This window comes from Quercus suber, unplaced genomic scaffold (assembly GCF_002906115.3).
Source record: "Quercus suber isolate HL8 unplaced genomic scaffold, Cork oak 2.0 scaffold_173, whole genome shotgun sequence".
NCBI lineage: Eukaryota > Viridiplantae > Streptophyta > Magnoliopsida > Fagales > Fagaceae > Quercus > Quercus suber.
In genome coordinates, this window is record NW_027069633.1 from 662,242 (window position 1) to 677,018 (window position 14,777).

At 33.7% G+C, this 14,777-nt stretch overlaps 1 protein-coding gene across 1 annotated transcript; it reads left to right on the top strand.

Moving 5' to 3' along the window:
- The first annotated feature begins 4,612 nt into the window (after positions 1-4,612).
- Positions 4,613-12,621, top strand: LOC112007488 (cysteine protease ATG4). Its single transcript, XM_024039842.2, has 9 exons — positions 4,613-4,894; positions 6,644-7,211; positions 7,315-7,400; positions 7,550-7,600; positions 7,690-8,069; positions 10,791-10,929; positions 11,630-11,685; positions 11,778-11,848; positions 11,952-12,621. Exons 2-9 carry the CDS (start codon positions 6,713-6,715, stop codon positions 12,170-12,172), a joined length of 1,503 nt encoding a protein of 500 aa, XP_023895610.1. The 5' UTR covers positions 4,613-4,894; positions 6,644-6,712; the 3' UTR covers positions 12,173-12,621.
- The last annotated feature ends 2,156 nt before the right edge of the window (positions 12,622-14,777 follow it).

Sequence of the window (14,777 nt, forward strand, 5' to 3'; positions counted from 1 at the left end):
ATGATTCTCCAAAAAAAAGAATTTCAAAATAAAAAAAAAAAAAAAAAAAAATTCTGGGTTTTTTTTCCCAGAAAATTCAAAATTCAAATTTAAAAAAAAAATTCAAAATTAATCACAAATCCAGAAAAGTTCAAAATCAAACACAACATACTCACAATACAAACACACCCAAAAATTCAAAATCAAACACAAACCCAGAAAATTCAAAATCAAACACAACGTACTCACAATACAAACACACCCAAAAAATTTAAAATCAAACACAAACCAGAAAATTCAAAATCAAACACAACATACTCACAATACAAAAACACTCAGAAAATTCAAAATCAAACATAACGTAATCCAAAATATAAGAACAAAAACCCATTTAAACATAATCACAATATCAGCAACACAATAGCACAAATTCAAGCACAGATTCAAAAAATTCAAAAACAAATCATTGTCTACTCCAAGGAAAAAAGGTCCACCCACTACTACTATATAAACCCCAATACCCTCATGAGCCGAGGTACGAATAATTAACCCCTCTCTAGCACTCTAGAGTTGAAAAGAAGTTCTAACTTGACCTTCGGAGGGTATTTGGCCGGCACCACACCGGTGCTCTCTGTGAGGTCCTTTCCTTTTTGTTGTGCAGGTGTTGTTTTGAGCGTACAAGCGTCGTGCAACTCACTGGTGAGATTTACGGCATCATCAATTATTAATTGGATAAATGGGCCTAGTCCACACATGCCTAAAGCCCAACCCAAATCTTATATTCTCTATCATTTCCAATGTGGGACTCAAGGATTTTCATTACTTATAATAACATTTTCAAGTGAACATAGAAACCATCAATTTCTTATTCACTTCATGCTATTTTTTCCAACATTAGCACTATTGTTCAATAAACCTATGCGCTATGATAGAAATATGTGATATATTTATTGAAATTACGGATACTGTGGCTTCGGTCTCGCATATATATATATATATATAATTTTATATGGGTACCAACTTGATTCGTTAAAGCCATAGTTAGAGACACACACCGCTAATGAGATTCTAGGTTTATTAAGATATGATATAACTACTTTTTTTTATCATATAATACTTGAAGCACTAGAATCCTTGTTATGATACTGATATACTTACGGAATTATGTGCTTTGAATTATCTGCATGCTTTTATATATTTAGATTAAATGAATATGTATAGGTTCATGTGCTGATATATAAACTATTGTTTTCTAACTACTGGTTTTTCACATCAGTTCATGATTATACATATTAATATAGGCGTGATGTAACTTTGAGATTAGGATTTTATGATTTATAGTGTTCCTAGCATTTTAGGGTTTTTGATCTTGATCTTGAAACCCTTAATGTTTGATCTATAAATCTTCTTTTATAAAATCAAAAAGTGTTTTTGATGGTGCAAATAATCTGGCAAATCCCTTTACGAAAGCCTTGCCTTGGAGGACTTTTGAGTCACATTTAGAGGGAATGGGAGTTAGATTGGTACACAATCGTCTTTAAGGGCAAGTGGGAGATTGTTAGGATTAGTACCCTAAAATCCTATTGTATGATGTTATGTATGATATTATGTATGACATTATATTATAAATAATGAATAAACTTTTTCACCAATAGCTATGCTTAAATCTATCAGAATTCTCTTATATTGTTGCTCATTTTAATTATGAAATTTGGCAAATGGATGTCAAGACTGCGTTTCTAAATGGCAATCTTGAAGAATAAATTTATATGAAGCAACCACAAGGATTCATAGCAAAGAACCAAGAGCATATGGTATGCAAATTAAAAAGGTGCACTTATGGACTTAAGCAACCATCTAGGTCATGGAACATCAAGTTTGATCAAGTAATCAAATCATTTAATTTTGAACAAAATCTTGATGAACCATGTGTATACAAGAGACATCAAGACAAAGTAGTAATTTTCCTAGTGCTTTATGTTGATGACATCCTACTCATTGGGAATGATGTAAGAGTAATGTCATCAGTCAAGATTTGATTATCAAGCCAATTTGATATGAAGGACTTGGGTGAAGCAAGCTATATCCTAGGGATCAAGCTTTGGCAAGATCGAAAGAATAGGATATTAGGCTTATCTTAAGCTGGATATATAGATAAGATTCTAGTAAAGTTTAGCATGCAAAACTTCAAGAAATGATTACTTCCTTTCAGGCACGAAGTTCCTCTGTCTGATAACCAAAGGCCTAAGACTTCTAAAGAGGAAAAGATGATGAGACAAATTCCCTATGCTTTAGCAGTGGGAAGTCTCATGTATGTCATGCTATATACTAGGCCAGATATTTGTTATTTAGTTGGCATGGTCAGCCGATATCAATCAAATCCATGACCAAAACATTGGGAGGCTGTAAAGCATATTCTCAAGTATCTAAGGAGAATGAAGGACTGTATGCTTGTTTACCATTGTGAGGATTTGATACCTATTGGTTACATAGATTCTGATTTTCAGTCAAATCTTGATTTCAGAAAGTCCACTTTAGGTTATGTGTTGACCTTGGGAGGTGAAGCCATTAGTTGGAGGAGCATTAAAAAATCTTGTATTGCTGAGTCCACCATGGAAGCTGAATATATTACTACTTGTGAAGCAGCACAGGAAGCTATTTGGCTTAAGAAATTCATTTCTAATCTTTGTGTTATGAGAATGGAACAAGTTCCAAACACATTGTTTTGTGACAATAGTGGAGCAGTTGCACAATCCAAGGATCTAAGGAATCACAAGAAAGAAAGCACATAGAAAGAAAGTATCATATAATTCGAGACATTGTGACTCGAGGAGATGTGGTAGTAGCAAAGATTGAAGGTATTCTCAAGTCTTGTTTTTGAATTTTACTGCACTAAGGTACACTTTTTCTTCTTTGCTCTAGAATTCAAAATTACATGTTATCTCTCATGAATGAAGTAGATCCTTATGTCGCTTCTGCTGTTATTTTTGTATGAGATGCAAATAATCTTTTTAAAATTTTGTAAGCAAGGAGAATACAAGTAGAAAATGTAATCCAATGATGGATTTGTCAAAATTCATATCCAATAAAAAGATATTGAGTGATGCTATAGCCTTAGAGTATAACCAAGTTTGTAACCAAGTTTGTAGCCAAACTTTATCCCAATTACTTTAGGTAATTTTCTTTTTTTGGCACATCTAGTTTCTTTTTGTGTGATTGTGTGGTTTTTTGAAGCAAGATGTGAGGATTCCATACCAACAGAAGCAAATGTTTATAATTGTTACATTTGTTTATCAAGAGAGCATAGACCGTAAAGATGGTTTTAGCGAAATGAAGACCCTGTTTGGTACACCCACTCGAACACATGTTTTTAGTTTTTAAACAATATTACACGTATTTTCACACACTTTTTCACTCACACATATTTCCATGTTTTTAAGTACATATACCAAACACCCCCAAAACCTTCATTTTGTTTGTGACTCGCGGGTGCATATCAATTTATCAACTCAATTGAGTGGTAATGGCCAAGTTTGTGTTTCCTTGTGATTTCAGGGATTTGAATCCCAATTGTATTGGTTTAAATGGATTGAGTTTTGTTTTAGGCCATGTGGTAGTCCACGTGGCATCCTAAGTGACAAAAAATTATTTTTTATTTTAGTTGTTAGTCACTTTAGCATTTTTTATTCATCACTTAACGGCAGAGACCATTTTGACACAATACAAAAAGGTTATTGACCAAATTGACATAATTAAAAAATTATGGACTAAATTAACATATAGCCTAAAGTTTAAAGACCAAATATGTAATTTATCCAAATAAAAATATTACTTTAAAAAAAATAAAGAAAAAGATGTACGAAACTTTTATACAAATAGCTATAAATCATTGTTAACAAAATTAGCAATGTTTGGAGGAATAGACTCAATCCAAACTTAATAAATCATTGTTAACAAAATTAGCAATGTTTGGAGGAATAGACTCAATCCAAACTTAAAAAGATAAAGATAACATAGCGACTTCTATCTAAAGCATTTGCTTGTCTTGCCTAAAGGTACGAAAGAATGACCAATTTTGAAAAGAGTTTACAATCGCAACAATTTCACAGTAAATTCTAGGTAATAAATTGTTATGAATTCTAATTTAAGTCTACAAATTAAATTACTTTTTTTTTTTGTAAGTTGTAGTTAACTCAATTAATAAAGTTTCTAATGGCTGAATAAGAGATCTGAGATTCAATCCTCACCTACTCTAAAAACCAATTGGTCTCTTGGTCTAATGATAAAAAGTTATCATCAAGAAGATATCATAAATTGAAACTCTTTAAAAAAATAAATTTTTTTTTTTTTTTTGGCATATTTATAGCAGTGGCAACATCATATCTAGAAATTGTTACGAAAGTGTCGTAATAATTTTCAAACTCAACGAGAATTGAGCAAAGTTAGGCAGTTATTGAAACAGAACTGGACTCAAAACCAAGAGTTGAAGCCCAGATATTGAAAAGGCCTGGACCCAGATGAAAGCCCAACAGGTCTGCTTCAGCTTCACTTTTCGGTCTCTATCCTTTTCTTTTTCTTTTTTTTTAATTGAAGTGGCGTGTCTGTCCTCTGTCGTGACCAAAAATACCCAAAAAAAAAAAAAAGCATATAGCATTTTATAATTATTGAAGCGAAGGGATTAAGATTATTTGGTTTTTGTTTCTTCCCGAGTTTCTTCCAAACTCCGAAGTCGCGTACGTAGATTCCAAAACACAACACAAACTCAACCTGAACTTTGTTTTCTGTTGGCTTTTTGGTTTTCTATGTGAATAAACGATTAACAATAAAACCCACCCATCTATCTAATTCAATTCTAAATCCCAAAATCACAATTGTTATTATTAGAAGATTCAGTTTCAGAAAAAAAATTTCTCAGGTAACCACTCCTTTTCTTCCTAAATTTTCTCTCCTTTCTTATATATTATGGGATTTTATTTTATTTTATTTATGTTAATGTTTGGTTTTGAATTATAGGGTCATTAAATTGTGTGCCTGCTTGTAATAACTTGGGATTGTCCTTTTTGCTTTTTCTTGTTTTTTTATGTCTTTGAATTGGATGATTTTAATGGATAATTAAAATCAGTTTCTCTGGCAATTGTTATGACGCTTTCAGATCCTAATCACTCTTTTTTTTTTTTCTTTTTCTTTTTTTTTTTCTGGGTTCTATTTAGTTTAATTTTATGTTAATAAATATTAGTATATGTATATCAGATCTCTGCGAGTTTTGAGGAATTAGTGTTATTTGGGAACCTAGGAAAGTGAGCTCAAGGGATTAAGGTGTGGGCTTTGTGTTTCTCAATGAATCCCAGGTAGTGGTCACGGTAAATACTGCTCGATTGGTGTATGACTGAGTTTATCTATGTATGTATATAATGGTAAATTTGGAAGGGCAGGCTTTGCTGTGGGTGGAGTTACTGAGAGGATGTTGCAAGGCAATTTAATTGGTTAGTTAGTAGAAAAATGCTAGAAACCGTGACGTTTGTGGCCACCCCAGATGAAGAATATGTTGGACATCTAATGTATCTATCAAAAAAGAATTTAGTAGGGCATTGCCAATGCCCAATATTCACGCTATAGAATTTTTTATTTTTTTGATAGGTATAGAAAGTTTATGTTCACGATGTTGAACAAATTGTTCATGCCATAGAATATTTATTCAGTCATTGACTCATTGTCAAGGGTGTAAGTCATTCATATTCTTACTCAGAGTCTTAAGTATTCTCCTGGAAGTCGAGAAAACAGGTGTTTTGAGTCTAAAAGAAAAAAAGTAGAGTTGGGTTTTTCTATGTAACTTTAGAATTTGGTAATTGGTTGGCCGCCGTGTTAGCTATTTGGAGGTTGCATGCCCTTACTAGAGTCATAAATATTATAGGTTAACACATGGCTAAATGTTTGGTAACTGGTTGAGAATAGATGTCATTACTTCTACTACTTTGGTCTATAAAGTGTTTGGATATACAAGTTGAAGTTGCTAAATGACAAAGCCATAAACAACATGGGTTAACATAGCTAAATGTTGAAAAAGAATGACGTTAGAATTTAGATTGAGTTTGATGGGAAACATTTCATTTAAGTCAACCTGTCTTGTTGGGGTTAAGGCTTTTTTAAGTTAAGGTACTCCCACCAAGATAGGGAAAGAAGAAGTTATTCAGAGTGCACAATTTTGGAAATTGAAGTTGTTAAATAATAATGAGAGGAATTTGTACTCTTTGGAGTTCTGGCTTATACTAGTGGATGTAATTTGTTGTGTGGGTTTTTTTTTTTATTGGTAAGTTACACTCTCCCAGTGGTCTTAAGCCCACGATCTCACCCTCCATTCCATTATCATGGGGGGAGGAAGTGCTAGGTGAGCTACAGGTCATTGTCGTTATGTGGAATGATTTATTTTCCATACGTTCATTCTCCTATTCTTGGTATAGATTCTTACCTAAGATGGTTGAACCTGACCGATTTAATTTAATATTTATATTATGACAACCTTGAGAACACATATTTTTACTAGTTTTAATGTATACTTTTTCCAGTTTTAAAAATTATGGATTTGCTTCCTTATGTTATTTGCATATATTCCAGTTCTCTTGGCTTCTTTTTGGAAATTATTTCTATTTTTACCTCTGGATTGCAGATAAAGACTAAAATTTGGGTTGCTTCTATGAGCCGATTCCATTATTGTACGACGCTTCATGACTAGGTAATGAAGGGTTTCTGTGAGAGAGCTGTTGCTTCAAAATGTTCTTCTAAAAGTTTAACTGATACCTCAAATAGTAGTCCACCGCCTGTTTGTTCAGACCCAGAATCCAGTGATAGTAAGTTCACTAAGGCCTCCGTATGGTCAAATTTCGTTTCATCCGCTCTCTCAATCTTTGAAACACATAGTGAGGCGTTACCTTGTGATAACAAGGCAGTTCTTAGTGGTTCATCGGCTTGTGAAAAGAAGGCAGCTCATGCTAAACAGAATGGGTGGACAGCAGCTGTAAGAAAAGCTGTGGCTAGTGGCTCAATGAGGAGAATTCAGGAGCGTGTACTAGGGTTAAGTAGGACTGGCATCTCTAGCTCAACAAGTGACATATGGCTTTTAGGTGTGTGCTATAGAATGTCACAGGATGAGTCATCTGGAGATGCTGATACTAGCAATGGATTAGCCAGATTTGAACAAGATTTTTCATCACGAATTTTGACAACATATCGAAAAGGTTTGGTTAATAGATTATTATCCTTTTTTTGATGTATCTAGAAAGAAAGCTTGTGTAAATTGGAATCATTGGAATGAAACTACTAATCTCTGTTTTTCTACAGGTTTCGATGCTATTGGAGAATCAAAGTATACCAGTGATGTAAGCTGGGGTTGCATGCTTCGCAGTAGTCAGATGCTTGTTGCTCAGGTATGGTTCTGCTTTATTTTTTCCTTATTCAGGTTAATTAGCCATGATATTGTTACTTGTTATAATAATGCCCTTTGTTAAAAAAAATAAAAAATAAAATAAAAATAAAAATTTTAGTTGGTCTATGTGACTGGTTTTAATCTGTGCAGGCATTGGTTTTTCATCGATTAGGGAGATCCTGGAGAAAACCTCTGCAAAAGGTGAGGTGAATGGTATAGAAATGTGATACAAATCAATTTTAGTTACCTAGTATGTATCTTATTTATGGTTTCCTTTGTATCATATGCAGCCATTCAATCAAGAATATATTGAGATTCTGCACTTTTTTGGTGATTCTGAGGCATCGCCTTTCTCTATCCACAATCTTCTTTTAGCTGGAAAGGCTTATAACCTTGCTGCTGGGTCATGGGTGGGTCCTTATGCCATGTGTCGCACGTGGGAAACTCTGGCCAGATGTAAAAGGGAGTCAACTGACCTTGAGGACCAGCAACTTCCCATGGCTGTTTATGTTGTTTCTGGAGATGAAGATGGGGAGCGAGGTGGAGCTCCAGTTCTTTGCATCGATGATGCCTCAAGACATTGTTTTGAGTTTTCAAGAGGTCAAGTTGATTGGACGCCCATTCTTTTATTGGTTCCTTTGGTTCTTGGACTTGAAAAGGTCAATCCCAGGTTCGTAAAGTTACAGAATTTTGTACTTATTTCTCCTTATCTTCAATCTAGGTTGTCTTGGGAAGTTGTAGAATCTAATTCAGCATAGCTTTCTCAAGCTGTGGTATAGTATTAATTAGTTATGGTTGAGCTGGGATTTTATAGCCACTTGGTTCCTTATATTGCAAGCCATGAGGTTGCATTTATTAGCTCCTCAACATCTTGAAACTTTGGTTGTTACTTCTTTACTTGATTGATTTTTTTGTTATTCGATATGCATTTTAGGTTATTTTAGGTGTTCCTATGAGGCTTTGCTTTTCACCATTTTTGCATACCACTGCCAAAAGGCTTGAACTGCAACTATATTATATATATATATATATATATTTGATAATAAATATTGTGAATTATTATGTGAATCAGTGTGCTTTTGATAAATTATTTATCAAAAGAATTTAGTGTATACATCAGATAATATACTTTTTTCCAGGAACTTAGGAAGACTTCTGCAGTTTCTTCATGACCATAAATTGTTTCACTCTTCGGGGATGAATGCCCCTAGATTACTTAGCAATTGGTTCTAGCAAGTGGGGTCAATTGCTCGTAGATTTTACCGTCTAAAGGGAAACCATTTGCGTCCAAAGGGCTCTTTAGAATATTTAGGAAAAAAAATGGACAATTGGAGATTCCAAGGAACACCTATTATCCCTTATGGCTATATATTTGTAGTTAGTTAGTTAATATTTTTAGGCATGTTATATATTTTAGCTATATTTTATGTTTACTTTAGGTATACTATATTACATCTGACTTGCCAAGAGCCTTATTGCTCAACTGCGTGGCACATTCTGGTGTTTCCAACAAAAACGTCCAGGGTTCAAATCACCCCTCCTCCATTGTAACTATTGAGTTATCAAAAATATATACTAACTCCTGACCACCAAACTGATTTCTGCTGGGTGGGTTTTCTTACACCTGACAAAATACTCAACTGGTCTTTGTAGAAGGCATGTCACCAAGGTATTTTGATAGTTGGGTTTTGTTACACCTGACCATCAAACTGAGTTTTACCATCTTTAAACCCACAGCCTATCTGCCCATGTCTTGAAACTGCTCGCGCAATGTTGGGATGAGTCAGGTTGAGTTGTGCAATGTTTTATCTGCCCTACACTTGGGTTTGTATAGTACTCTCTCCTCCACATATTGTTAAGCCTATTTAGAAAATCCAACGTTTTAAGGGAACATCATTTAATGTATTGTCTTTTACATAAAAAGGTACAGGTTCCCAAAACTAATATCCCTAATTTAAACTTTAGTGAAAGATTAAGAGGACTTCATTTTAAGACATCCCAACAATGGAATAGAAGACTCACAATCTGGGGTGGAGGGAATATATATATATATATATATATTTTTTTTTTTCAAGGACATCATATGCACAAAAAAAAAAAAAAAAAAAGGTTTTAGGTAAAAAGTGGTTGGTTTTATGTGGAACACCTAGGTAGGCATATGCTAGGATGGGTGTTGTGGTTCATAAGCACATATTGTTAAGCTAAAGAGAAAATATAGAGTAGAAGATGGCATGCTTTGGTTGAGATAAATAGGAGTTGTGCTCTGTGCTCTTCAAAGTTATTTATAATGTTTGTTAGAGACATGAACACAACTCAGGATCCACACAAGACTAAACTCGGTGACATGCCTTCTATGGTTCTACCGCTTGTTTTAGGGAAGAGCAGATGCCATTTGGTCCAAAGACGATTGGGGTAACAATTAGTTCTTGAAGAAACATAAACTTAATTTGCCATATCTTCATTTCTCATGAACATGAGCAGACATTCGATGATGATCTCTTGTTTTACTAGTACTAGTGTGTAACTCCGTGCATATGCACGGATACATTTAAAAACAATCATAATTACATATATATAATTTAGAATCTAATTAGATCTAAACTCTTCTGTTTTTGCATTCAATAATTTACTTATCACAAAAATTAAAAAATTAGATGGAACACATGCGCAAAATTGAACTCTAATTAAAGTTCAATTTAGAATCTAATTAAATTTAGACACTTTTTTTTGCACACAATAATTCACTTGAAACAAAAATTTAAAAATTAGATGAGACAAATGGCCCAAAATTAGACTTCAGTTTAGAATTTAATTAGATTTTTTCTTAGTTTTGGCTATTAATATATATATATATAAACTTGAATTGTTTTTAGTTATACAAAAAAAGGCTCATTAATATAAAATTATTCAAAAGTTATATTTTTTATAGTTTACTTATATTGGACTCCTCGTTTTTTACACTAAATTAATTCATTTGACACAAATTTAAAAACTTAGATTAGATGGGACATGTGGCACAAAATTAAACTCTAATTGAAATATAATTTTTACATTAAATTAACTCACTTGGCACAAAAAATTAAAAACTTAGATTGGATGGGACACATGGCATGAAATTAGACTCTAATTTAATTCCAATTTGAAACCTAATTGGATTTTCTCTCAGCTTTACCTAGTATTATATATATAGATTAGTGGGACCAAGAGATATTTTCTAATAATGGCCTTTAGAATAAGTTCATACAGAAAATTCAACGGAGACATTGACTTGACAATAAAATCAGTGCACTTTAGAATTTACTGTATCCTAACTATTTTATTTTATTTTTATAAGTAATTCTGTTTTCTACCATATATGTTAATTGCTGAATGTTTCTTATATTCTTTCCAGGTATATTCCATCATTGAGGGCAACTTTTATGTTTCCACAAAGCCTTGGCATCGTGGGTGGGAAGCCAGGGGCTTCAACTTACATCATTGGTGTGCAAGATGAAAAGGCTTTCTTCCTTGATCCACATGACGTTCAACCAGTATGTAGCATAACTATAATTAATTACTTTCTATAAATACTTGTGTATGTACAAATTACATATTTTAGATTGATAAGAATATATTGAAAATAACACTTACCAAATAATAATTTATGAAAAAACTTAATGAAACTAAAAATAATAAAAAGTAGTGTTGATGTATTTTAAGTTGTATGATACTACAGGAACGAGAGGCAGATTATTTGAAGCAACATGATGACCTTTTATTGTGGAGAATATGGTCCTAGAAAGAGCTCAATTGAGAAAAATGAGTATTATTTTAGAACTTGGGATTTACTGTATCATTGGGTTTCCATAGCCCCAACTTCTTTGTCAGTTGTGCTTTTTTTTCTTTTTTTTTTTCTATATCATTTTTAATATCATGGCCAATGAGCTCTAGCTCTCAACTAGAACTACCTCTCCTTGTGAGAGTAAGGTAGAGGGTGAGGTTGTGCCCTTGTGGGTTCAAGATCCACCAAATGCATGTGTAACTTACCTTGGGAAAAATATATATATGTATATTTCTCACCACCTCTTCTCTTCTTATGTCTAAGTGCCAGTATGTCTGTCTTGATATGCAGGAAATATGCTTAATATACTGGTGATCTACTTTCTAGGATGGATATTAATTGTAATGTAGTTGTGGTTGCATTCACGACTGACTAGTTTTTTTTTTTTTTTTTTTTTTTTTTGTTATCAGGTAGTTAGTATTGGTAGAAACGATCTAGAGGCTGATACTTCATCTTACCACTGCAAGTAAGATTATGAGACTTTATTCACTTGAGTATTTTCTGCTCTTGGTTTCTTCTTTATTTTGCTCTCTAATTCTCTCTCTCTCTTTCTCTCAGTATCATACGACACATATCATTAGACTCAATTGATTCATCCTTAGCATTTGGATTTTATTGCCGAGACAAAGGTTTGCTGACTGGGACTGATCGAATTTCATGGTTCTGCTGGTTATATAGTTCAGGGAAAATCTTTTATTGACTTTGGTTTTCTGTGTTTTTCTTGGTTGACAGATGATTTTGATGACTTCTGTCTTCGGGCTTCCAAGCTGGCAGATGAGTCAAATGGTGCTCCATTATTTACTGTGGCTCAGAAGCATAATTTGTCAAAGCCAGTTAGTCACCCTGAAGTGTCAGTTGATACTGATGGAGTTCAAAGGGACGAGTCCTTTGGTCTCGAGTCCATTGGTGATGCTGAGGGCCATTCGCATGAGGATGAGTGGCAACTCCTTTGATCAAAGATTAATTGGTACCGGGTTCTAACGTCTGTGGGCAGTACGGAGTTCGGAAAATTTGGTGCATGATTTGGCATGTGATGTGTCTTATGCCAATTACACAGGCTTCTCATTAGCATTACAGTGATTGCCAAGTTCAATTGATGGGAAATTCTGTGCCTTGTTCCTCGTGTTTGTTGGATCTGACATCTGTAGAAAGTTACATTAAGTTATTAGGGTCCGGCTTGTGTCCAGTGAAAGTTTTCATTGGACACGTTGAATCTTGGACATGTGTCCACTCTTGGACACGACACGTGTCCAAATCTTGCCGTGTCTAGTGAAAATTTTCACTGGACACAAGCCGAGCCCAAGTTATTACGATTCTTTTGTTGTTATTTAGATTCAAATTACTTTCAAATTGTTAATATGATTAATTAGTTGTAGATAATCTAGGTATTCCATTTATATTTTGCAAGTGTACCAGCTCTCTCTCTCTCTCTCTCTCTCTCTCTCTTTACTTGCCCTCTCCAAGTGGTATGCCATAACTGACCCTACCTGGCACGAAATAAGATCGTCTTCATTTCAAATCAGATAAGTTGTTTCCATTTCACCGTCAAGATTTTATGATTTTGAGCTTTTTGCCAGTCCAAAACCGATTCTGTCCATTTATAACAGTGGGTCTAGTTTGGATGCTCTCCAATTCCCACATAATTGGAGATAGTGACAGAAGATGGTGATTGTATCAGCGGTCAAAATTTAATGGCAACAGAAGGTCCTTGAATCAGTGTGCTAATGATGACTAATGGGTTCAACTGGACCTATTTTCCCAAAAGGATATTGAATTGCCATTGTTAATTAACCATCTAAGCCCATAGACTCAAATTGAGCCTCCCACCATATAAGCAGCCCAAATTTTAGATTAAAGGCCTTGCTAGATCTAGCAACAAAATTTAATTTAGTTGGGAAAAATTTTCTAAAGGACCTGAGCCCATAGAAGGTGTTCGTCATTGATCTGCCTCAAGTATTGTTTATTTTAGTCAAATGGGCAAGTTTCTTGAGAAAGCATGATGGAAAATTATTCAATTTTGTGATAGCAATACTCACCCCGTCTCACATGGATGGTGGATTTGATTCCAAAAAAAATTAATTAGTTGAGCCTATTACCATGTGATAGAAGGGAAAATTGCTCCTAGATTACTAAAAAACTCATTAGCTTTTGGTAGTCTTTTATTCCATTTCACTAGTTTTGTTTTCTTTCTTTTCCTAGTTTTTTTATTTTTTTATTTTTTTAATTTATAATAACTCAGTAATCGGGGAAGAGGAGATTTGAATCCCACTTCTCTTTATAAAAGAGAAGAGAAAATGCCACTAAGCTACAAAATTATTGTCTTTTTTTGTACTTAAACCCCATTACACCTTTGGGGTGATGAAATTATAGCCAAAAGGCCCAAAACATTTCCTTTTTCTTTGCTCTGTGTCTATGCTGACTATTGTTACTTAATGCGCAAAGCAATATCTTGTTTAGCAATTAACACAGCTAAGAAACATTCTTGGACTACAATTTTCTACTTCGGCATTGCCGACCGTATGTTGTATGTAGACTGGGCTGTATTTGGACTATTCCAAATCCAATCAACTGCAACAATGCAACCTTCAAGTGAACAAAATAACGCAAATAAATAAATGACAAATTTAGGTGCAGTATTAGGTTTTCAGTTGAATTTAGACACATAATTATATTGAATAATTAAGTCTTAAAAAGATAGTATTATTTTTGTTTTAATGATTAATGTAATTATGTATTTGAAGTTAATTAAAAGAAAAAGTATAATGCACTGCAACTATTGCTTAAAAGAAGCGAGTGGTGTAATTTGTGAGGTCCCAAGTTAAACTCCTCATATGCGCAATGCACCCTTGTTGCTTTAACTTTATTGCATGGAAGTTGGAACATGCAACATCGATCATCCATATTATATTAACGTGTCTTCATTTTTCAACCAAAAAAAAAAAACGTGTCTTCATTTCATGAACCTTTTTAGAGAGAGAGAGAGAGAGAGAAGTACTTGTATTGTATGTATGGTTCCGTTTGTTTTACCTGAAAACATTTTCTTTCCGATCGTAGAATATTTTCAGGGCGAAAACATTTTTTGGCCAAAAAAAAAAGGGTTTCGGGTGTTTGTTGTATTCCTAAAAATGCTTCCAAAAAACTTACTTTTTACTACTTTCTCAAATTTTTTAGCTACCAAACAGAGATATAATAAACAAATTCCAACCCAAGAACATCTAAAATAATGAAGAAATTTTTTTTTTAAATTATAAAATTAAAAAAAAAAAAAAGTAATGAAAGAGAGAGAGAGAGATGATAAATTGGTTTGGGAGTAAACAAATTCCAACCCAAGAACATCTAAAATAATGAAGAAATTTTTTTTTTAAATTATAAAATTAAAAAAAAAAAAAAGTAATGAAAGAGAGAGAGAGAGATGATAAATTGGTTTGGGAGAGAGCAGCAGTAGCAAAGCTATTAGTGGATATCGACGGCAGCAAGGTGGTTGGGTTGATATCGACAGCCGTAATGTGGTTGCGGCAAGATCAACTGAGAACAATGGGGGAAGGGGAGGTGGAGGTT

What these genes read in the sequence shown, in the direction of transcription:
- LOC112007488 (XM_024039842.2), top strand. Translation starts at nt 6,713, where the DNA reads ATGAAGGGTTTCTGTGAGAGAGCTGTTGCTTCAAAATGTTCTTCTAAA. An exon ending in TTTGACAACATATCGAAAAG is followed by an intron (nt 7,212 to 7,314) that starts GTTTGGTTAATA and finishes GTTTTTCTACAG; the next exon opens with GTTTCGATGCTATTGGAGAA. An exon ending in ACTTCATCTTACCACTGCAA is followed by an intron (nt 11,686 to 11,777) that starts GTAAGATTATGA and finishes TCTTTCTCTCAG; the next exon opens with TATCATACGACACATATCAT.